Raw genomic sequence first — 25,417 nt, 5'->3', positions numbered from 1 at the left:
ACTCCACTCCCTCGAGCCTCTCACAGTCCTCTGACTGACCTCGTTTCCTGTTTCTGACACTTCCTCGAAACATTCACTCACCTGCAAAAACCTTTTCTTCAGTCTTACTCACAGGTTTGGCTAATGCTAAACATGTTAGCACATTGTTGCTAAATATCACAAGGCGTTTGTGTGGTTGGAGTGATAAAGAGCTGAGCTCTAACGTACTGATCCCAGGTCTGCGGAAACAGGTCGCGAGGAAGAGGAAGGAGGGCGAGATGAAGAGGCCTGCCGCTCGCCCTGGCTCAGTGTGCGCTTGCGTTCTCGTACTAGTGCCTTTTGGTGGCGCTTCATCCTCTCCAGCTGCTCATCAGCACTCATGCGACCTCGCTGCTGCTGTGGAAGCGGCGCTTCGGATGAGTACAGACGCTCCAAGGCACTCTTTGGTCTCTCCTGGACAATAAACAGTGCCAGGAGGAAAGAGAAGAAGTGGGTAAGTAAAAGGGGGGGTGGGGTTGGGGTTAACAACAGGGTGGGTAAAAAAGGAAAATTGGACAGAAAAGAAAAAAAGAAAATGAAGAGGAATAGAAAGAAAGAAAGAAAGAAAGAAAGAAAGAAAGAAAGAAAGAAAGAAAGAAAGAAAGAAAGAAAGAAAGAAAGAAAGATTATTGCTGCACCAATTTTGCAATTGTAGAAACTTACAACCTTCATCTGCTCACAGTTTTATATTAAATCTTTGTTTTTAAGCACCATGGAAACACCTGCTTCACACAAGCACGTTTGGATTTATACCATTAAGCTGGACGTATCAGTTCCTCTCCTCAGAGTGACATAAGAGGAGATGCTTGTAGACTGATGGAGCCTGGATGAAGAACCTGTTACACCTGGAGAGGAGATCAGAAACATGTTTAACCAGCAACTGTGGACACATTAGTGCTCTTGATCAAACCTTGGACAATCTAAACTCCTGCTCATCACCACAGCACTGGAGCATTAACCTTACCTCGGCTTGGTAAGGTCTGGTAGCCTCCATCTTGCCCCAAACCAATTGTCTGTCCTGTGACTCCCAGAAGTTCAGGTTCACTGAGGAACGCTCGGAGTTCCAACTTTTCCCCATTAGGAAACTGTCCAATCTCACGGTCACGTTTGCGCTCGTCGGACTGACGCTTGAGGCCACGGACGGATGTGTGGCGGATGACGGAGGTCTCCTTGGGAAGGGGTGGGACAGCCGGAGGGTGGTCATCGGGACTGTAGAGGTGGGGGAGAGGAGGTCTGGGTGGAGCATCTTCTTCAGCCTGAAAGGAGTTCAAACAAGCCTTTTGAGATGTGATATGATTACAGCACTAGATCCATTAACACGTAATTAACACTGACTCCCTGGCACATTGTATGGGTGGCATTTCTTCTGACTTTAACCAAACTAATCCCAGTAAGCCCAATAATTGACAACACAGGAATTAAAAAGACAGATTTTTGTTTTGTTATGGCAAATAGAGGGGGGAAACATTAAATGGGGTGGGGCTTAAACAGATACAATATTAAGAGGGTTATCAAGAACCAAGGTTAGTGGCTTTTATTTGCTGTTGTAAATTTCAGAGCAAAGCCCAAAAAGGAAGTCTTCCTCATCTGGGTATGTGGAAACGTAGAGGTTTCTTACCCATCCTGGCTTTTGGAGACTTTGGGAGAACTGGAAGGTCTGAACATGAGGCTGCACTGGACTGAGGTGAGGACTCGCCTGAGCCGGTTTCGGTTCTCCCACCAGAATAGAAGGCACAGATGGAGACAACTCTGAAGGCACGAGTTTCCTCTCTGCCTCACACACACATGCACCCACGTACGCAGACGCACAAACAAATTGCCAGTCAACACAGGCACACTCAGATAAAAGCTATAATATATTTAAAAGCGGATGTGAGTACCACGGGCGTGGCTTTGGTGTGTGGTGAGGATGACGAGGGGAACTGTCCCGTGCTCACCTGGGTTCTGCACCGAATCCACGATCATTTTGTAGTTGGCTTTGCTCAAGCTCAGACCTGCCATCACATCCTCGATGCGCCACAGCTCCTTCCTCAGCTGGCCTTTCTCCTGCTGACAGGGACAAATGCAAGCAAGTTTGGAACCTCTACAATTAATATTTGAACAGAACTTTCGGTGTTTTTTTGTAGTTGTTGACAGGTCTTTATGATCTGGGATACACTTTGAGCCTCTTTACATTTTTAAACCAAGATGGTCCTTGTGAAATAAAAAACAGTGACAAACACAACCTAATAAAAAATCCAGTGTTTAATAAATAACCACGTTGATTTGTATTCAGACCTCTTTTTCCACCAGAGATGCCAGTGGTGTTGACAAGAAAAATCTCAAGTAAAAATAAAACTCAGAGAGGTTTAGGAGATATATATTTATGTCTTTGGTTTAATCCTGATAAAGAGATGATGGTTGCTCACGTGCCATCTAATGGCTAATTATTATTTGAAATATTTTTCAATCAATCCTATTTTTATAATTATTAAATTAATCCATTAAAAGTGTTTACATTGATAAGCATGAAACAGTCATGCTTATCCCTCAAACACATTAAATATTTCTGTAAGCTCCCAATTGGTCCCGGGTGAAACTTTAAGTTCTGAGCCAGGGGATTGGGTGATAGATTGGGCGATAGAAAAGGCTTTTTTTTGTTTTAAAAGGTATTTTAAAGCCAGTTTAAAGCAATGGAGGTTTTCAAATACCGCAATTGTCTGTTTTATAAAATAAATAATTTTGAAAAAAAGTGTGGACCTTTGAGAGGATGCTGCGGTTCATCTGCTCCCGCAATGCTGTGCGCAATCTCTCCACATCCGCCTCCAGCCTACTGTACTCCATCCATGCCTTCTCCATTTCCTGATCAACACAACACATGGGCTCTTGTCTTGATGCCACTTTAAACATTTCCTTTAAAATTTAAACAATACTAATCGTAAGCCTATAGTTTTACATGGGGAAAGTTTCCCATATTCAGAGACGGAGTATGCATATGCTTAAAGCAATGTTCTGTGCTCCAAATCTAGATGATTAAAATCATCTGCATATAGTTCACACCTCTGAAGCTGCCTCAGGGTAAAAGCATCTCAAATGGGGTGCCAAGATCACAATCGTAAAACTTTACCCCCCACCCAACAAAAAGACTAATTACATTGAGGCACTGCAGCAGGTGTAAGCATGAACAGTCCTAGCTGTAATTATCCCATACAACACTGCATTAATTCAGTGTTATAAATGAATTCATTTATAAATTATGAATTAAATGTAATATTAATCAGTATTATATTTGTGATTAATATCGATGAGATGATCAGCTAGATCATGTTCTCACACAAGTCAAAATCATGTTCTTTTGTTTATTATCAGAATTGAGCATAAGAGAGGCATGACTCTGTTCAAACTCTGCCCCCATGTAACAGCATCATTTCTATATAATTGCTGCAATCCGTTATACTTGATCTGAGAAAAATTTATTCTCTGGCATGAAAAAGTGCAATGGGACAGTCGTTTAACTTGGAAGTCCTGGTTAAAAAAAATGGAAAATTCTTCCATTTAAGGTCATTAGGGAATGTGTACAATCGCTGTCGCACTCTGTATGGAACTGTAATTGAATTAATGTTACTATGGTTACAGTTGTTAATAAGGCAGCACATTCATTAAGGAAGCTGATTCTTCCTCTTTTTCTTCTTTTGGCTGCTCCCATTAGGGGTCACCACAGCGGATCATCTGTCTCCATACCCCCCTGTCCTCTACATCTGCCTCTTTCAAACCAACTACCTGCATGTCTTCCTTTACCACATCTATAAACCTCCTCCTTGGCCTCCCTCTTTTTCTTGTTCCTGGTGGCTCCATCCTCAGCATTCTCCTACTAATATACCCCATGTCCCTCCTCTGAACATGTCCTAACCATCTCAATCTCGCCTCCCTCACCTTGTCACCAAAACGTCCTACATGCGCTGTCCTTCTAATAAACTAATTTCTAATCCTGTCCATTCTCGTCACTCCCAACAAAAATCTCAACATCTTCAGTTCTGCTACCTTCAGCTCCACCTCCTGTCTTTTACTCAATGCCACTGTCTCTAATCCATACGACATCGCAGGTCTCACCACAGTCCTATAAACTTTCCCTTTCACTCTCGCAGATACTCTTTTATCACAAATCACTCCTGTCACTCTTCTCCACCCACTCCACCCTGCCTGCACTCTTTTCTTTACTTCTCTAACACACTCTAAATTACCTTGCACTGTTGACCCCAGGTACCTGAATTCCTCCACCTTCTCCACCTCTTCTACCTGTAACCACACCACTCCACTGCCCTCTCTCTTATTCACACACATGTACTCTGTCTTACTCCTACTGACTTACTGACTTCTGTGGTGTTCTTCCTCGGCATAAAACCATACTGTTGCTCACAGACGGTCACCTCTTCTCTCAGCCTGCCTTCCATGACTCTTTTCCATAATTTCATGGTGTGACTGATCAACTTTATTCTCATGTAGTTACTGCAGGTCTGCACATCTTCCTTATTCTTAAAGATCAGTACCAGCACACTCCTTCTCCGTTCTTCAGGCATCCTCTCAACCTCCAATATTTTGTTTAACAATCTGGTTAAAAACTCCACTGCATCTCTCCTAAACATCTCCATGCTTCTACCAGTATGTCATCTGGTCCAACCATCTTTCCACTCTTCATCCTCTTAATTGCTGCTCTCACTTCCTCCTTACTGATCATATCCACTTCCTGCTTCACCATCTCCACACCACCCAACCTTCTTTCTCTCTCATTTTCCTCGTTCATAAGCTGCTTAAAATACTCCCTCCATCTTCAAAAAACATCCTTCAACACACTCTTCTCACTAATCAACACATTTCCATCTCCATCATTTATTGCTCTAACTTCATTAAGGAAGATGATTAAACTGACTAAATGCAACTACCTGTGTTCAACGCTTTGCCCTCACAACTTCCATCCAGCTAATCAGAGTCCAGTATTCAGACTATGGAATAACTGATGAATAAATATCTTATCAAAGATGAAAGTACGAAGTACCTATTGAGTCAATCAATTGAGCTGTAATGTACATTGGTACTCATCATCTATTTCATGCGGAAATAATTAGTGTAAATCTTGAAGTTGTAGTTAGTATGTTTATCAAATTCAGAGACCAGCCATGAAAACATGACCTTCCTCCAGATATCAGCATTTTTCCCAAAAGAATCGTGTTTCGATTAAAACTCTGGAAAGTCGATATAAAACTTTTTCCAACTAAGTACAATGGATTGCAAAGAAATCCTAACTCTAAATATAACTAACATCATGACCATGCAGGACATACTTAAAATGTGCGTGTCGTACCGTGGACACTTGAGAAATCTCGGCTCTGATGTGCACAACGTCTTCCTGCAGCAGCCTCTGCTGATAGGCAATTTTCTCGGCATGGGCCGGCTGGTCCCGGTACTGCTCCATCTGCTGATGGGACACATCTAGAACCGATTCTAACTTATCCTACAGCCACATAGAGAGACAGAGAAGAAGGAAGAGGGAGAGCAGAATGAAGAGTGGGAGAGAGAGTGAGGGAGAAATATGTCTCATTGCTACTGTCACATTTATTTTTAATACACTCAATACACATCATCTCCTTCTCAGTGATCATTAGGGTTTCATTTAAACTTTAGAAAGTTGAGAAGCTGCTAGATCCGTCATGGCTGTGTAGAAGCAGTTACATTGTTAATACATTAATAGAAAAAAATTGTGGGTTTTGTGCTTCGCTGATTTTGACTACTTAAATAATATTATTAACGTATGTTAATTTAATTTGAATAAAATGATTCAAATTTTTAATAAAAATAATATTTAATTAAGAAATATGGCACTTGCTTTTAAAAATCAGTTGCTTTTTTGTTTGTTTGTTTTTTACGCCAAAAAAAAAACAAAAAAAAAACATTTCCTGTAAAAACTCTAAAGCTTATTGTCTTGTGTTAGACCTATATGGGTTTTTTCTTCGAAGTCTTAGATATGGTTTAGGATTATATAATCCTAAAATAGTTGTAAAGTGCAGAATGTTAATGCTGGATGTAATGTAATGATTGAGACCTTGTCCTCTTTGAGTGTGCGAATCCTTGTCTCCAGCTCCTGAAGAATTTTATCTTGTTCGCACAATCTGCTCAACTTCACCTAATAAAAGACAATAATCAACAGATATTACACAGCTCTAAAACCTATACACCCACACACACACACACACACACACACACACACACACACACACACACACACACAAGCATAGACATAATTTGGGTTCTTTTTTTTTTTCTTTTGTCATTAACATAAAACCCAGTAAACAAAATCTCCTCATGACAACTCTGGTAATATTATACTGCAGAACAAACAGACTGCAAAAATTGGGTTAAAGTGTTCGTGCACACACACACACACACACACACACAAACACAAAGTCAGAAAAGCCGGGTTTATAGACTTTTTATTCTCCCCTCAGTTTATTATGCCGTCCGATGAATTATTAAGCTGTTGTTAGTTTACTGCATGATATTGTTGCTTTAACGGCATTAAAAATTTACAACCGCCAAAAAACCCACCAGCAAAATTCTTATAAATTGTTAAACTGGAACAATGTTTAATGATGAAAAGCTGAGCATTTCAGATTATTTACCTCCAATCATACCAAAAGGCAGGCGAAAGAGAACAAACACGGAGAGAAAATACGAAAATCAAACAGAAAAATGTATGAGCGTTAAAATATAAAAAATCCCGCAGCGTGTATTTCTTTATGTTGTGAGAGAAAATAACAGAAGCACGTCGATACTTTTCATATCATCAGGGAGCCTCAACTGCCTGCGTTTCCCTCGACACAATACTGAACACTAACTTGACCATGCTCTTACTGCTGCTGGTGCAAAACACAAAAAGGAAAAAAGAATCCGTTTCAGATGTAAAAGTAAAGAGATGAAGGGAGAGAAAATGTCACTTACGTCAACATCGCTTTCGGCAATTTTAACCGGCCGTGGAACTCTGCAGTCCCCTAACACGTCTCTTCCTGTGACCTGTTGAACACCACACATGAAAAAAGTAAGAAAACACCATACTCTGTGATTATAAAAATAAGGAATAAAGCAGAGTCACAGGTACCCCAACCTCCTCAAATGATTAATTCCTTTTATATCTCAGTAATCAGCCAGAATTCCCATTTTCACTTATGTTATAGCAGCTATAAACAGTTGTTCCTTCACCAGCCCCTTTTGTTTATCTAAAACAAAATGCAGCTTGTGCTCTTGTTAAATTTTCACACTACAAAGTGTGAACTCTTTCATGTAATGATAAATAGACATCTATTCATAAATGAATGTTTTAAATCCATTTATTATTACTCAAGAATTTGCTGTACTCCTCCCTCTGAACAAGCTGTTGCTATAGAAAGAATAACATATGACAACAAGCTTCTAGGAATCTCTGTTTATGTTGGAGTTTCTATCCAATCGGATTTCAGCCATCACATCACCTGTTGCCAGGGTCGAAGGAATCTGCTGTGAGACCTTCACAATCAACAGTGTGGGCACCTGAAGCATTAAGGGCATGTTGCTTGAAGACTATTGCTATTAATTTCGGCATTTTCACATCCGGTCAGAGCATGCATTAGTCAAAGCTCACAAGCTGCATCTGTTGCGAACTGCACAAGCTCAAATATATTTATGTAGCATTAATAGCTGTTTCTTTCATTTCACAATGGCTGACAAAGGAGAAAAAATTGATATGGCGGCCTGGATATACTAACAGGTCATTTTCAAGATGGACTTATTAAAAGGCTGGAAAGGAAAGGTCAGCTAAAACAGTTCGAAGCATTTGTTAAGGTTTTCATGGACCAATTTTACTTTTGCATTTTCTTTCACATATTATTCACACATAAGCACACAAGCTGCTTTTATTTTAAATTCCCAAAAAAACTGCAATGCACAGAAAAAATGCAAAAAAAATTAAAAAAGCACAGAAAACCCGTGGTCAATAAATGAGGTTAATAATGATGTTTTGCCAGAGTTGGTATATGTGGGTGGTGCAGCTTTGGATGCAGTGAAAGGAGACTTGTTAAACTGTGCTCAGTGGGTTCCTTGCTTTAATAATGGCATTAATTCTCACTGCATGAGATACCAGTCTGTGATGCAGTGCTCTGTTATACTGCATTGCTGTATAATATTGATAGGGCCTATAGCCGTTGCATCATAATGAAGGTATTTCGTAAAAGGACGTCAGACCTATGTGTGAAATGCACGGCCCGCCACTGATAAATACAAATAGTTACTGTCAAATTGCTACAACTTCGCTTCAACACAAGCAAGCAGTTGTTGTTTAGTATAACAGCATGACACAAAGTGGTTTTTGCCTTACACATTGCAATAATCAAAACTACATGCTGATTTAGCATTTGTTTATGAAAAACATCAAATGAAAAAAACTAAACAAATTTGTTTATATTTATATCTGTTCTCCTAAAATTCACTGTATTAATGTCGGCTCCTTTAACAGCTGGATTTCTGTCACAAATACTTTTGATTAAAAAAATGCTGCTGAATGAATAAACTCACCATGCTGTACGTCCTTGTATTCAAACTAGAGACACGGCACTGAGAAGAGTTTTCTATAATTATTGTGAGGCAAATAGACTTTGAGAGCATCAGCTAAATATTTTTTTTATTTCTTCAACTGAAACAACAATGAAAGATGAGGTCACGCAGATCAAAAAAAAAAAAAAAAGCCTCCCTAAGCTGCGTTACTCGAGAGAATACATGTTTGTCAGAGGTGTAGGTCGAACCAATAATCACGAGTTAAAGTATTTCCGAAGTATGCACCCAAGTATTCCAGAGATTTGAAATATTAAAAGGTGTTTTTTAACAAAAAAAAGCAAGTGAAACGCCAGAGAAAACAATGACAGTTGGTGCGACTTTGGCTCATGGCAAATATGTGACTGTTTAAGATTTTGCAGGTGAAAAAATGACAATTATTTGACATTTGATTTGAAGACAGGGACCATTTTCACAGTCGATAGGAAGTGGGACCAAATATGCTGGCAAACACGAAGAGACAAGAAAGAATGAGAATAATAAAAAAAAAAAACAGATTCAAAGGCAATTAAGAGCAAAAGCTTTAGAAACGTTTAAAGGCACTACAAAAAAAAAGTGGGTAAAAAAAGACAAGAATTCATTCAAAAGGAGCTTTTCAACATTTTTGACCTTCAATTCCATTGGACAACACTGCAAAGATGAGCTGTGCAGCACAGAGAACATTACTTTCCTCTGCTCCTGGCATACAATTACACTTAAAACTCAGTATTTATCCTCTTATTTATACGTTAACTTTTAAGTTTGCTGAGTGCTGATCCAGGAACAGTACCAGCTCAGATACCTGACAGGAAATTTCACGAAAACTTGCACTCTAACACTTTAATAACAATAATAACATTAATATTAACCAAGCACTGAAGACTAGCAAACACAAACACATCTTTAGAGCAGTAAAAAAAACAAAGGACTGGAAACAGAAGAAAGTGGAAAATAAAAGAAATTCACCTTCAGGTCAAGATACTCCAGGTCCTTCTTCAGCTGCATGTAGGTATCATCTGCCTTTAAGTGGGAAAACAAGACAGGTCACATAACAGGAAGTTGTGAAGCATATAGTACATGCTACATGCTACATTGACATGTATCCTTTTTTTTTTTTAACTAACTATAGTGAAATAAAAGAAAAAAACTTGGGTGGGGGAGTAATTCTTTTCCAAAACTGAATCGTATTTCATGATTCTGAAAATGTACTGTGTTTGTTTTGTTTGTCCACCTACAAAGGTTCATAACACTGTATATTATACTATAGCTGTGTGCAAATGATTGTTGCTGTGTGCAACATTCCACTTGTTTCAATATTACTACATTAATGTACCTGCACCACATAAAGGAACATGGTTTGTTATAATCCACTAAACAAGGCAATGCTATAATTGTTATAGTTATAATCATTTATAATTATTTAATATCCAAAACACGAGAATCCAGATAGGAGGGTGGATGCAAACTTTTGCACTGAAAGATGGAACTAGTCTGAAATCAAAAACACAATTTTCGTTTCTGTATTTTCTCGTTCCATTCCTTTTTCATAATCATGTAATTATTTTTTTGTATTTACCGACTTCTGGATCGTATAGAAAATAGTGCATGTGTTAAAATTAATATGCAGGAAATCCATTTTTAAACAGGCAATTAGGTGATATAGATAACATTCTTCAAATTGTCATATTTTACCCTATAAAACGTGGAATAAATTTTATATGAGAACTTTTTATGTGCAATTTCTTTAACCACAAACATTTCAACATTTCAAGACTGTATACAATTAACTCTGTGAATGTAGGTACGTTACACAAGCAACATGCTTGAACACAAACACTGTGCATGACATCATTCTAAAATTTCCATAAAAGTATTATAATAATAATAATAATAATAATAATAATAATAATAATAATAATAAAGAGGAAGAAGAAAAAAATTAAATGCAAAATGCAAACATTTTTGACAACAGTTTAAGCCATGGCTCGTTCTCCGTCCATGCTAGCTACTGCTATCACCATCACATCACGGCCATGACATCACACCCACATAGCACAGGCGAGCACACGAGGGCATAAAGGGAGGGAGGATAATAAAGGGGATTTGGGCTATTTAAAAAATTAACCATGATGCAACAGGGTCTGATCTGGTTTAGGGACCTTCAGACCACTGTGACCTCTGACCCTCTAACCTGCAGGCTTGGGCCCGAGAGCCCGTCGTTGTGGAGGTGAGCGAATGCGTCGGCCATCTTGGCCTGGTGTCTCCTGAGCTGGACGAGGAGCAGGGTCAGCTCCTCTGGCTGCAGAGCGGTATAAGGAGAGAGAGTGGGTTCATGTCATTCCCTGAGGTCACGGGGAACGAAATCAGGAGCTGAACTTCGATTTCATAAACCACCATCTTATACACCACCTTATAGAACACTTTTTGCAAAATTTCATACAGCACCTCATACATCACATCATACACCATCTCATAGGCCACCAAATACATCACATCATACACCACCTTATACCCAATCTTATCACCACATCATACACCACCTTACACATCAACATACTCACCACATCATACATCACATTATACTCCACCTCATCACCACATCATACTTCACATTATACATCATCTTCTACCCTACCTCATCACCACATCATACACCGCATCATATACCACCTCATCACCACATCATACACCACCTTACATCAACATACTCACCACATCATACATCATACCCCACCTCATCACCACCTCATCACCACCTCATCACCATATTATACATCATTTTCTACACTACCTCAGGACCACCTCATACACCACATCATATACCACCTCATCACCACATCATATACCACCTCATCACCACATCATACACCACCTTACATCAACATACTCACCACATCATACATCATACCCCACCTCATCACCACCTCATCACCATATTATACATCATTTTCTACACTACCTCAGGACCACCTCATACACCACATCATATAACACCTCATCACCACATCATACACCACATTATACATCATCTTGTACCCTACCTCATCAACACATCATACACCACATCATATACCACCTCATCACCACATCATACACCACATCATACACCACCCCATCACCACATCATACACCACATCATATGCCACCTCATCACCACATCATACCCCACATCATACATCATCTTATACCCCACCTCATCACCACATCATACACTATATTATATACCACCTCATCACCACATCAAACACCACATCATCACTTTATACACACTTCATCACCACGTCAACAATCACATCATAAACCACCTTATACACACTTCATCACCACGTCATACATCACATCATAAACCACCTTATACACACTTTATCACCACATCATACATCACATTATACAGAATATTATATTCCACCTTATACCCCACATTATACACCACTTCATCACCACAGCATACATCACATCATAAACCACCTTATACATACTTCATGACCACATCAAACATCACATAATTAACCCCTTATACACCACTTCATCACTACATCATACATCACATTATACACAATATTATATGCCACCTTATATCCCACCTAATATTCCACCTTATACCTCACCTTTTACACCACCTTATACACCACTTCATCAACACATCATACACCACCTTACACACCACCTCATTAACACATCATACACCACATTACATACCACCCTATACACCACCTCATCACCACATCATACATCATATCAGACTTCACATCATATATCACCTTATACCCCACTTCATCACCTTATTACCCAAATCATACACCACATCATTCGTTACATCATACAACCCCTTATTCACCAACCTACTCACCACATCATACATCACCTCATCATATACCACCTCATCACTACCTTATTCACAACAAATTCACCACCTCATTTACCACCTCATCAACCACCGCATACACCCTCTTGTGCACAAACTCATTTACAATATTCTTAAACTACTCCATACACCACCTCATTAACCACATCATATACCACCTCATAAATCAAATTATATCATATGCCTTCTAAATCACTTCATACAAAACTTAGTGCACCACCTTATATAACATATTATAGATCACCTCATACACCACCTCAAACGCTATCAGCTTAACACCCCACATGTTAGGCCACAACCAGCTGTATACATACCCCCCACCAAAAAAAAAAAAAAAAAAAAAGGAAAAATAGAAGACAGTTGTATTGACACACCGTTTTTCCATGTAAGCTTGGTGCACTGACGGTGTGTGTGATGTAGCCCATCATTGGCATTGATCTTCTCTCTATTTGTACTGGCTGTAAGAAAAAAAATTTGAAAAATCAAACAAACAAAAAAATATATATGCTTGTGTGTGTGAGTGTGCTTGTGGAGATTTGTGCTCATTCAGCAACAATGATGGAAGTAAAGTTAGGTACTGATGAAGGGTGAGGAGCAGTGTTCGAATTGAGTCAAGTCTAATGGGGGATACCCAGATGTTGTGTAATTCCTATATTTTTTAAATAAAATATAGGAATTACACAACAACTGGGGATTCCTCATTAGATATTGTGTGATTTTTTACTAAAATAATCACACAACAACTGGGACTTAAGATTTAAGACTCAATTTGAATTCGAATTCGGGTCCCGGATCCCCCCAGCCCCCCTCAGTTCGAGCACTGGTGAGGAGTCCGGTGTAAAGTCAGCATTCCAATTTATCCCAAAAATGCTCAATAGATATGAGGTCAGAGCTCTATGGCAAACCATAATTGCATGGAGCTTGCTTTGTGCACAGGAGCATTGGCCTGCTGGAACAGGTTTGGGTCTCCTAATTGAAGTGCGAAAATTATACGCTACCACATCCAAAGACATTCTATACAATTGTCAGCCTTCAACTTTATGGTAACATGTTGGGGAATTACTGGTGTTCCAATACCTTTGTCCACATTTCCATTTTTTTATCTGTATATCTTTAGGGAAAATGCAAACACATTATTTTCATGCACATGATGTATTTTTTTAAATTTGTATTTAAAAAAAAATAGCATATCACAATTTTCTTTATATCTATGTGTGTACATTTTTATTCCAGGGTGTTTTTTTTTTTTATAAGTTGAATTTTTTTGCTCATCACACAGAATCTCTCTACCAGATCCATCACCTTCTGAGTCGACCTACAAACAACGAGTGACTTCATTAATTACACATAAATTATCTCCTCTTAAAATAACATTTGTTTGCTAACAGCAGTTGAAGCCGTGCAGATTTCCGTTGCTGCTCCCAAAGCTCGGTGTTTTGCTGCGTAGTATTTTTTTTAATTATTTCATATAAATAGGAGCTCAGAAGGAAGAAAGCAGGGTGAGCTGAGACAGAGTAGTTTACAGCAAAACTTTTAAAAAAGCCCTTTGGCAAAATCTGATCAGTTTAAGAACTTTTTAACAATCCTCTATGGAGCTGAACGAAGGAGAAAATGTTCCACAAAGACATGAATCTAGAAAAAGCTTGCAAAAACAAAGTGCATCTCTGATTTAAATAAATAAATAAATAAATAAATAAATAAATAAATAAATAAATAAATTAACTTACAATTTCTTAAATTTTTTGACCTGATTGTTTGACTGCTTTAAATATATTACTATTCAAAAATAATAATTAGGAAAAAATATTAGAAAAAAATAGGTATAAAGTAAAAAAATCATTGTGCCAAACCTTTAATGTAAGGTTTATCATAAACTCTTGCCAAATGTTTAAAACTGTTCAAAATGCTTTAAAAATGTAGGTATTTACTAATTAATACTAATGCTATAATTTTATTTGAAATTTAGTTTTAATTATTTAGTAGTACTAATTATTATTTTTCATTATTTGAATCATTAATTCTGAAAAAGACAGATATGTGTCTTTGTGACTTTGCTGACACGTGCACTGAAACACATACAGACACAAGTCATCAGGTTTGTATTTGATTGCTAAATAAGAAACCTCTCACCTTGGAAACGGCCCTTGGTGAGGCGGACCGTACCACATCTACGCTCGATACTTCATCCATGGGTCGTACTGTCACTCTGTCTGCGGGGGTGTGAGGTCTACGGGGCGATGCAAGTTTGGAGGGCGGTACTTCGCATGGTGAAGGAGGCACGGACACTGAGCGCGGGACCTCCAGCATCACCCTGAAGGAAGATGCGTCCACATAGTCGGGTATGGTGAAGACAGGTGGAGCTGCAGGACCACCGTGACGAAAGCGCTGCCTTTGCTGCCACTCGTAAAGCTGCCACACCATGCCCTCTTTAGCGGCCATACGTTCATCTGTTGACATGCGAAAGTGGCTGAGACGATCGTGGGCATACTTATAGTCGCTGGGTATGTCGCGGGCCACTGGGGGAGAGCTTGTGGACGGACGACGAACGTTCTTCGGGAGAGACTGGTACGACTCGGTCACAACCAGCTTGGGTTGGAGGGGAGGAGTGCGTCTGGGGAGAGTGTACTCTGTGACAGGATGGCTAAAAAGATTGAGAGACAAGCATCATGAAATGACTCTTATAAAAATTAATTTATGTTAAACAATAACTTAGCTTTCGAATGACATACAATTAAAATCACAGGCACTTTACATTAGAGACAAGCTTTATTAACATTCAAAGTGCATTTTCAGGGAAAGGTTTGTCCCCCCACGCAAATACATTCCTAAGCAAATAAAAAACAATATAGTAGGGCTTTTTTTTCTATCTATCAATCTCAATAATTGAAAATGTAAAACCAAAGCAACTGTGCAACTGGCTTCTGTTTCCACAAAACATATCAAAACATATTACATATTTTGGAATAACATTTTATCTGCAGCTCTTGTGGGGATGTTCTCAGTCTGCAGTGGTCAGTATCTGTCAAAAGTGGTCCAAGAAAGAAACAGTGGTGAACCAGCGACAGGGTCATGGTCAGAGGAGGGAAGTATTAAAGTACAAATACTTTGTAGAATTTTCTGGTATCAGTACTTTACTTTTTACTTTCACTCATTACTATTATTACACAAATATCTATACTTTCTACTTCTTACATTTTCAAACCAGACCCATTACTTTAGTTTTAAACTATTTGGTGAATTCTTTTTGTTTTTATTGCACACCGTTTTCAGCCCATCAGCCGATTTCCTGCCATTTTGCGGCTTTTTCAATCTACAGTACCACTGGTGTGTCATTTCCTGACTCTCACACACCACACACGTAGACTAGTTTATGAAGCGCACAATGAGCAAGACAAGAACAACAACAAGGCAATAAGAAATCTGGGGTTAACGTGGATGAGACAGAGGGAGTCAGTGATGTAAACATGACTGAGAACAAAGACATCTTTGCAATCTTTTCTCTGCTTGTGTTTTATATGGTGGATGTTCAGCTTGGATACATTCATTAGGTAACAACATTTTGTTATCATTTGGTTTTAATATATTAATTTAAGCTTTAAAAATAACGCAAATGAATTTTAACTTACATTTTTTTATTACAAATAAAAATATATAAATAATACAAAATTATCGCAACACGTTTATTAACAATGTCTTTTCTTTACTCAGATGTATATAAAAAATAAACTCTACCAGTTTTTAATCAGTAAACTAAACAAATCAGCCCCAAAATCCGCCATGATACATACAATAGCCCTGGCACGTTTTTCTGGCATTTTTTCCTCATTACGCCGAAATGAACTTAAATTACACTTTTTTGATCTACAGATAAGAGCAATACATAATTTGAATCTGTAAAGGGTCTACTTTTATTTGTATACACTCATAATAACAAAATGCTGTGCTTTTGTAAAATATACAGGGTGCTTTTTTTGCGGTTTCACCTCTCTTCACAGACACATAAATAAAACAAGCTGAGTCTCGGTGAGTACTTGAATAAATATATTAATAGAAAGCTCGAAATGTCTATTACCCGTTCACGAACAAATATTTTCAGATTTTGTAATCCGTATTTAAGTAAGAAGAGGTACAGTTTCTCCGGTATCAAATCATTGACCGTCTGTGTGGAAACATGTCCTGATGATTTACATAAATTAATACACCATAATAACTTTAAAACATTTACAAGAATATTTTGTCTTCATGCTCTGTGTTAAGTATGGTTTCACTAATAATAATCATACATTTGCGTAAAGCATCCATATTTGTCCATGCTTATGTTAATTAGAAAATTAAAAACGTATAAAAATGTATTATTTTAAGTTACATTTAGAACAGATAAAAATGTGTGATTCATTGTGAGATAACTCATGTCTGTCTGTCTATCTGTCTGTCTGTCTGTCTGTCTGTCTGTAAGGTCCGTCCGTCCATCAGTCCGTCAGTCTGTCCGTCCGTCCGTCCATCCATCTATCTGCCTGCCTGCCTGCCTGCCTGCCTGTCTGTCAGCCCAGATCACATTTTGCATTTTAAATCTGTTTAAATCTGTTATAACAAATTCATAAAGATGTCATAATCATGTCTCTTCAGTCTTTATTCTGCATTATAAATCCTTACAATGATGCAATAAAAGCAGTGTTAAAGCACATTATATCACAAACACTTTGTATAGTGCTTCACGAGAAGATTTAATGGTGATATAATCTGATATAAGAATCACTTTAGTGCAATGTTTTCACATAAAAGAAATGATGTTATATTGAATATGAAATATTATAAATATGAATTATAATGTTTTTAAACCACGATACATAAAGCCATCACGAATGCCTAAAAACAAACTCTTCTGTTAGTGAAAAGGCCAAACTGCAAAAGATTTATTCAATAAAGAATGTAAAGCTTATGATGAGGAAACATTCATATTATTTGTTGTTGTTTTTATTTTTCACAGGTAGTGGGTTAAAAACAAACAATCTTCTCAATGTATGAACTTACCTTTTAGGGTCTCCCTTCTGAACTTTGACCCAGTGCTCCACCTGTGCCAATGCCGTCTTCCTCTGCACATGTTTCTCTGTGTCTGCCCGGGCTGTGACAGCCCTCTGATACACCATGCCACCATTCTGCTCGCTGTGTGTACCGTTCCTCTGAGCAGCAATGGATGATGAGCTTCGAGTTGGAGCTCCAGATTCCAGAGAAACACCGTTTGCATCTCCATTTCCTGCGTAGACAATTTTTACCGGAACTTCCACACGTGCCTCTACCTCCTGCTCATGTCTGGGCTCTCGCTCTGTCACCTCCGCCCACCCTGATTGGTGCAGGACATCAGCGTGGGCAGTGCTGTTGCTGCTTGCTGTCATGTGATTGGTCTGAGGCATAGCCTGCTGCTCAAATTTTGGAGTTTCTCTGTGGGGAAAAAATTGGGGGATATTTTAAGTACTTTTTAATAATGAATTAATTATAATATTTTCGCTGAAAGCATGTGCACTGGACATCGAATCAAGGACTTGAGATTTTAATGATATTACCGACATGCCATCAAATATATATCTATACCCTTTTTAAAGAAGCAAAACGCTCTGATGGGTTATACAAAATAGCTTGAACTCTGAAGTCTGATAGGATTTTTCTTTCAAAGCTTTTGATACAAGGTAGAAAAAATTTGTTAATTCATGCATTTCTGTCATTAATTTCAAGAGAGCGGTTAAAAGACACACCAGTGTTTACAGCTGTGTGAGTGAGAATAGGAACTTGTTTTATTGAGAGATTAAAAAGGTTGAAAGTCTCACTTTACAGTACATTATTTGTACTTTTGATTACTGTTTTGAAGTTCTGTGCTTTATTTTTGCAAACACATAATTCCTCTCTATTTTAGATGGGATGCTAGACCACAAGTGTGAGCCCAAGGATCTAGTGAGAGTTTATGTGGAGTAAGGGTTCTTTCACTGTGTGTCTATAACAACAAAAAACTATCTTCTTAACAAGTTATGATGTGCAGGAGAATCGAACACCAAACTGCATCAATGATTCATAGATCACTACTTTCACTTTTGATACATAAGTCCATTCAAAAGAGAGAATATTTGTACTTTTACTCAAGGAGAGATGTACAAGGATTAATTCAAGTACAGGAAGTACAGGTGTACTTCATCCATCACTGATCCAGATCCTCGACAAATCAGTGTGGTATGAGAAGAATAAATGCTTTAGCATGTGATTTTACAGGAATATAATATCAATCATCAGTGCTGGAACCATAACTCTGTCTGATGAGTATTCATGTTCTGTGAAGTATTTCACTTCCAATTTGCAATATCGCTTTCAAGTAACAGTGAAGAGCACGATTAAAAAAGCAGCCTCGTTAATGATGTATGCAATTACAGGAAACGCAGCAGCTCAGATTTCTGCATTCATTTAACATACAACTCATCTTCTTCATGGAGACACGATGAGCTTCTCCAGCTTAAAAGGGGTCTCTGTCTACAGCATAATGAGAGAATTTTAATATTAAGTAGTTTTTTATCTTCCCGTCTTAATCTTACTGTACTGCTCAACACCCATAAAACATATTTTATTTGATATTGTTATTTAAAAAAATTGTACTGCACACAATGACACACACATTGAGATGTTCATATCTGTTCATCGGGACATAATTAAAATCATCTGGTCTTATCAAGTCTTACAATTAGGTACCGGTAAATACAACCACAGATGAACATCCACACATGACATATGACCTAAGGTGTTGTTAGCATTACAATTCATCCCTAAGATGTTCAGTAAAGTTGAAGTCAGAGCTCTACAACAGGTCCAAATAAATGGATTGTTTCTCATTGTACTACAATTTTCACTGTACTAGAACTTTGAAAATAAAATACCATTAGCAGAGTACAATGTTTTCTGTTTCTTTATTTATTTAATTTTATTAAAAAATCGTGAATGAGAGGAACCATAACAAAATGTATTAATGTTTGGCATAATGCAACATTTTTTTTTTCCACAGCCTTGAATCGAGTTAGATTTTGGGCCCTTCAAATAAAAAATTTTGGACACCTCTGCTGTAAATGTTAGAAATCAGTGTGTCCCTGTAATGAGTAACACTGTCCTCTAGATGGCGCAATCATTTTGAAAATCTCTGAAAAGCTCTGCATCTACAACAATAGTTAATACTAAATGTCTGATGTACATACAGTCATTACTTTCATAAATTTTAACAGTATTGTCTTTTTTATTATTATTTAAATTGTTTATGCAGCAAACTGTTTTGCATATTTATTCTTAAAATCAAACAATAAAAGTGGCATAATGAATTTATCTGTAATCTTTCAGCATTACTGCAAAGCATCGAAAAGATAAAAAGTTTAACTAAATAAAACATAATATTATAAATAAGCATATTTATAAGCTTTACTATATTTGACTTCATATGTTTTGAAACGTTTGATTAATGCATAAAAAAATTGGCTGAGGGCCTTTTTCTGGAGATCGTTAGTTAGTTTATACACTCTTGAGAGAGCCTAAGATTTGTGGGATACTACATAACACTTTTAAAACTTCTAAATGTCTCTGTTAATACAGAGAGGAAACAAATGCAGGTCTATATTACCATATCAGACTCCATAATGCTGACAGAAAAACTATGAAACTGTTTAATGTGCAACACCACAATAAACTTTATAAACAATTAGAAAATTTCAAAGATAAGATAAGATGAAGATAAAAAGATAAGAAAGATAAGATAAAAAAATAAGTACTATGAAAACCGGGTCATACACAGAATTAGGCTTCTTAGACTTGAATATAAAGTTAATTTAATGCTAATAAAAAAGGAAAGAAGACATATAACAAACATAACTTTGTAGAACCCCAAATAAAATCTATTTATTCTTATATAAAGGCAAAATAAAAAAGGGTTTGGATCCCAGTATGATTTCTATTAATGCTAATAAACTAGAAAAAGCCTGTCAAGTAAGCGCTAAAGATCTCAACCAGGAAATAAATGTTGATTAAAGTCTGTTCATGTGAAATGAACAGTATTAGAGCCGATGTCATGCTTTCTAAAGGTTTCAATAAATTCTTTTCTCATTTTTTTCCACAATATTTCAATAAATAATATAAATAATTGCAAAACCATTGTTGGGTTTAACTGCAGCAACTCCAACACTTTTCTGTTCATTAAAAAAAAAAACATTTTAAGGATGTAGTCAATGTTAAAATCTGTGGAAACAAAAAAATCTGAGACTGATTCTGTAATGTGATACTTCTGGAGACTGAAACACAACTTGCTGTTGTGCAAATGTCCTAAGCGGAAGCCGAAACAGGGAAAATCCGTGCTAAACCTCGAAAGGTTTACGATCAATAGCGTGGGTTTACAGTCGATTCCATGTTTAACGCTACACCAGTTTCAGAATTACAGCAGAAATGTGACTAAGTGATTCTGGAGGGAAAAAAAAAGAAAAACACCTCAAAGAGATACACAACAGTCAATCTGACCAAAAGCAGCTGCTTCTTTTGACGTCATGCAGCTTCAGTGAGATCAATTAAAAATAAAGCAACACTGCAGGAAGCATAGATTCCCCCCTCAACTCCACAATGACCTGAGAGTCCAGGAAAAGGACCATTAATCTATTAATCCATTAATATATTTAAAAAAAAAAATTAAAGTACAAAAGTAAACCTTATATTATTTCATGGTCATTTAATTTTTAATTGTATTAAATTCAGTGAATTTTACGGAAAAGTATAATTTGATCTGAAATATGTTTTTGCACTCTGGAAAGAAAAATGGCAGTTTAGAACTTTTGTGCACGGTGGAGACGAATGGCATTAAATTTTTTAATTAATTTTGTTATTAATTTGTCTGTTTTCAATTTCAGCTTATCTATATATTTTTGCGCTAACTTGCCAAAAGTTATGGAAACTGTGCATAAAAAGAGGAAGAGAGTGATTTCTGACCTCTTTAAGCTGTGGCTCTGCATAAGGGCTGCTTGGTTCATGGCTCGGATCCAGCCGTTCATGTCCTCCTGCGTGTCTGCACTGAAGAAGTAGGTCCTCATGCCGCCATGCTCGGCCTGTGAGCCAATCACAGAGTTTTTACTGTAAATGTACGAGCGCATGCCTGTATGACTCGCCTGAAAAAACAGAGACAGAGGGAGAGACAATGGGAGAAAAGCAAATAGAGGCCCAAATCAGTCAAACCAATCCCAGGGGGCTGTTAAATTCTGAAATCTGATTGGTCAGAAGGAAATTGATTACTTTTCTATAACAGCAGCCATAAATCACAGGTTAACATTATGCACTCACTCACTAGTAAAAGCTCATTCACTATGACTCTTTCAAACAGTACATATTCTGCTAATAAACAAACAATAAAAAACAAGTGACCTCATCGCTCTGTTTATTTAATATTTATGGAAGGAGTCTCCAATGTCAGTGTCTTTTACATCTTCAGGAGGTGACAAAAATGACAAGAAGGACTGTTTGTTACTGCTATAAGGTACGTGAGAACAGTAACCGAATGAACATTGCACAATTAATGTAGCTTTAAATGTATAACTAATCTATTTTTTAAAAAAGAATGACTAAATCATTCTTTAAGCAAATTAAACAATTTAATTGTAGGAGATTGCTGTGGTATAACTTTCTTTCGGCTTCTCCCGTTAGGGGTCGCCACAGCGGACCATCCGCATGTTTGGTATAAAACCAATAAAATTTTAAATATTTATTGTGAGGAAAAATAAGGAATTGTCTATAAAAATTGAATTTGGTGTCAAATATCATACGCAGAAACATGCAAATTATAAAAAAAAGTACAGTCAAAAAGACACATGAACACAATATCTTGGGAATATCACGTGAACATAACTGACATTGATTTATATTCATTTGTTATCCATGTAATTCAGTGGTGTACGAAATCACAAATACAAACAGTCAAAAAATGTGACACCATGTTGCTTATGTTTGTCTGAATCAGGAGGTATGACAAGACTGAGCTCCTCTTCTTGCTTTAATCACAACCTGGATTTCGTTTCGAATTGCATACAGCTATTTATCCAGCTCGGTCTCACACACAAACACGCACACACACAGTCACACAAAGCAAAAACAACCTTAACTTGGACCACACAAAGCTACATCATAAGGGTTCACACACTATATGGACAAAAGTATCAGCACACTTTCCAGCCATATGTGGTGCTTCCCCAAATTGTAGTCTCACAATTATATAAAATGTTTCCATTTATTTGAACTAGGAGACCCAAACATTTATTCTCTCTGACAATGCCCCTGTGCACAAAGCCAGGCACAGGAAGATATACTGAAGTTTATATGGGTTGGAGTGGAAAATTTTGCGTGGCCAACTATGGAGCTCTAATTTTACCCTGTTTTAATACTTTCTGGGTTAATTGGAGTACTGACTGTACACCAGGCTTCCTCACCCTGCATCAGCATGTAGGGTGAACATGTGCGTTCTCTCCTCTTAATATATGTTTCCATTTTTAATTACCACATCTTTAAAATCATTTTAAAGGTTTTTTCAATAGACAATAACAATAAAGTGTTGGAGTTCTTGCAGTTAAACTTTTGTTTTTACGTTTATTTATATTATTGATAAATTAATTAAGAAAAAGAATGAGAGAAGAGTGACATCAGCTATAATACTGTGACTTATGACACAAAGCAGGCAGGCGGGTTGTCTGGTTACCCTGGACGACGAATGAGCTCAGTTCGTGATGTCATTAAAAAAACTTTACTGCTTTGGAATCACTCCTGAGTCAGATGACAGGATGACAAAAGACCTCCAAAGAAACATCTGCTTTTATAGGTGGATGGGTTGGCACAAGCACACACACACACACACACACACACACACAATTACTTCAAAAGATCCTATTTGATTCGTCCAACTCTGTATGGAATTCCAAGTTTTTTCTGTGTCCGAGGAGGTCAGAAGAAGCTGCATTGTGAGTTTGTGGATTTAGAGAAAGCGTACGACAGAGTGCTGAGAGAGGAGTTGTGGTATTGTATGAGGAAGTCAGGTGTTTTAGAGAAGTATGTGAGGGTGGTGCAGGACATGTATGAGGACAGTGAGACAGCACTGGTTCAAGGTAAAGGTTGGACTGCATCAAGGATCGGCTCTGAGCCCTTTCCTGTTTGCAGTGGTGATGGACAGGTTGACGGATGAGGTCAGACACGAGTCTCCAAGGACTATGATGTTTGCGGATGATATTGGTATTTGTGGTGAGAGTAGTGAGCAGGTTGAGAAGAGCCTGGAGAGGTGGATATATGCGCTGGAGAGAAGGGGAATGAAAGTCAGTAGGAGTAAGACAGAGTACATGTGTGTGAATAAGAGGGAGGATAGTGGAGGGGTGCGGTTGCAGGAGAAGAGGTGGAGAAGGTGGAGGAGTTCAGGTACCTGGGGTCAACAGTGCAAAGTAATGGAGAGTGTGTTAGAGAAGTGAAGAAAAGAGTGCAGGCAGGGTGGAGTGGGTGGAGAAGAGTGACGAGTGATTTGTGATAGAAGAGTATCTGCAAGAGTGAAAGGGAAAGTTTATAGGACTGTGGTGAGACCTGTGATGTATGGATTAGAGACAGTGGCATTGAGTAGAAGACAGGAAGTGGAGTTGGAGGTAGCAGAGCTGAAGATTTTAAGGTTTTTGTTGGGAGTGATGAGGATAGACAGGATTAGAAACTAGTTAATTGCACAATATATGTATAACTAATCTATTTTTAAAAGTATGACTTAATCATTCTCTGTAATTGTAGGAGATTGCTGTGGTATAACACCAATAAAATGCTAAAAATAATAGAAATGTAATGACAGAAATCAATAGGAAAAAAACGGAATCATGTATAATTTTAATTATTTATTGCCAGGGGGAAAAGGAATTGTCTATGAAAATTGAATTTGGTGTCAAATATCATACGCAAAAACATGCAGATTATTAAAAAAAAGGACAGTCAAAAAGACTGTGGAGGAGAGACAGGATGTAGCGCATGTAGGACGTTTTGGAGACAAGGTAAAGGAGGCAATATTAAGATGGTTTGGACATGTGCAGAGAAGGACATGGGTTATATCAGCAGGAGAATGCTGAGGATGGAGCCACCAGGAAAGAGGAAAAGAGGGAGGCCAAGGAGGAGATTCATGGATGTGGTGAGGGAAGACATGCAGGTTGTTGGATTAAAAGAGGCAGATGTAGAGGACAGGGGGTATGGAGACGGATGATCCACTGTGGGGACCCTAAATAGGAGAAGCCGAAAGAAGAAGATAAAGAAGAAGAAGAAGAAGAAGAGGAGGAAGAAGAAGAAGAAGAAGAAGAAGAAGAAGTGGATACCCAAATAAGAGCATCTTGGGGTTTTACTTCCCACCTTCAACAAACATTATAAATTATTGACTCAAATGGCTCCTAGCTGTGATGAGTGTATGCAAGATTCACTGCCATGGATTGACTGATTCACTCAGCCTTATTTCCATGATAGACTCCATATTCACATGATCAGCAAAATGCTCTTTTTAAAGATGGGTGAGTGAGTGAGTGAGTGAGTGAGTGAGTGGATGAATGAATGAATGAATGAATGAATGAATGAATGAATGAATGAATGAAATCCTAATTTAAATGTAGATAACCTCTTACATTTCCATGTAATGTCAGGTCTATGTGAGCCTAATCTGGTTTAAGGTGATTTCTATTAAAACCAGCAGCCATGATGCCTTTTCACTGATAATAGAATGTTTGAATAAAGCAGAAATGAGGCACTGCAGCAAAATGCTGAATTGACATCTCTCCTCTCTATTTTTCAAAAATTTCCATTAAGGACTTCTCAGTTGATTAAAGTGCACACCAAAGAGATTTTTTTTCACCCACTACCTTTCCAAAGCCTTTAATGAAATCAGATTAGATC

At 37.7% G+C, this 25,417-nt stretch overlaps 1 protein-coding gene across 16 annotated transcripts in view; it reads right to left on the bottom strand.

Moving 5' to 3' along the window:
* Positions 1-25,417, bottom strand: part of plekha7b (pleckstrin homology domain containing, family A member 7b) — a 114,849-nt gene that overhangs the window by 19,470 nt on the left and 69,962 nt on the right. For 9 of the 16 annotated variants that reach the window (XM_046857334.1, XM_046857337.1, XM_046857340.1 and 6 more), the window contains 15 exons: positions 21,467-21,642; positions 17,507-17,914; positions 14,606-15,116; positions 12,850-12,933; positions 10,802-10,909; positions 9,577-9,630; positions 6,991-7,062; positions 6,095-6,175; positions 5,357-5,506; positions 2,758-2,859; positions 1,956-2,067; positions 1,637-1,788; positions 983-1,274; positions 772-863; positions 208-432 (listed from right to left, as the gene is read on the bottom strand). In XM_046857334.1, coding sequence (XP_046713290.1) covers positions 208-432; positions 772-863; positions 983-1,274; positions 1,637-1,788; positions 1,956-2,067; positions 2,758-2,859; positions 5,357-5,506; positions 6,095-6,175; positions 6,991-7,062; positions 9,577-9,630; positions 10,802-10,909; positions 12,850-12,933; positions 14,606-15,116; positions 17,507-17,914; positions 21,467-21,642 — 2,619 coding nt within the window. The remainder of the gene's footprint in view (positions 1-207; positions 433-771; positions 864-982; positions 1,275-1,636; positions 1,789-1,955; positions 2,068-2,757; positions 2,860-5,356; positions 5,507-6,094; positions 6,176-6,990; positions 7,063-9,576; positions 9,631-10,801; positions 10,910-12,849; positions 12,934-14,605; positions 15,117-17,506; positions 17,915-21,466; positions 21,643-25,417) is intronic. The other 7 variants (XM_046857336.1, XM_046857345.1, XM_046857332.1 and 4 more) reach the window with 6 other exon arrangements.

This window comes from Silurus meridionalis, chromosome 9 (assembly GCF_014805685.1).
Source record: "Silurus meridionalis isolate SWU-2019-XX chromosome 9, ASM1480568v1, whole genome shotgun sequence".
Taxonomy (NCBI): Eukaryota; Metazoa; Chordata; class Actinopteri; order Siluriformes; family Siluridae; genus Silurus; species Silurus meridionalis.
This window is presented reverse-complemented; position numbering and strand designations above follow the sequence as displayed.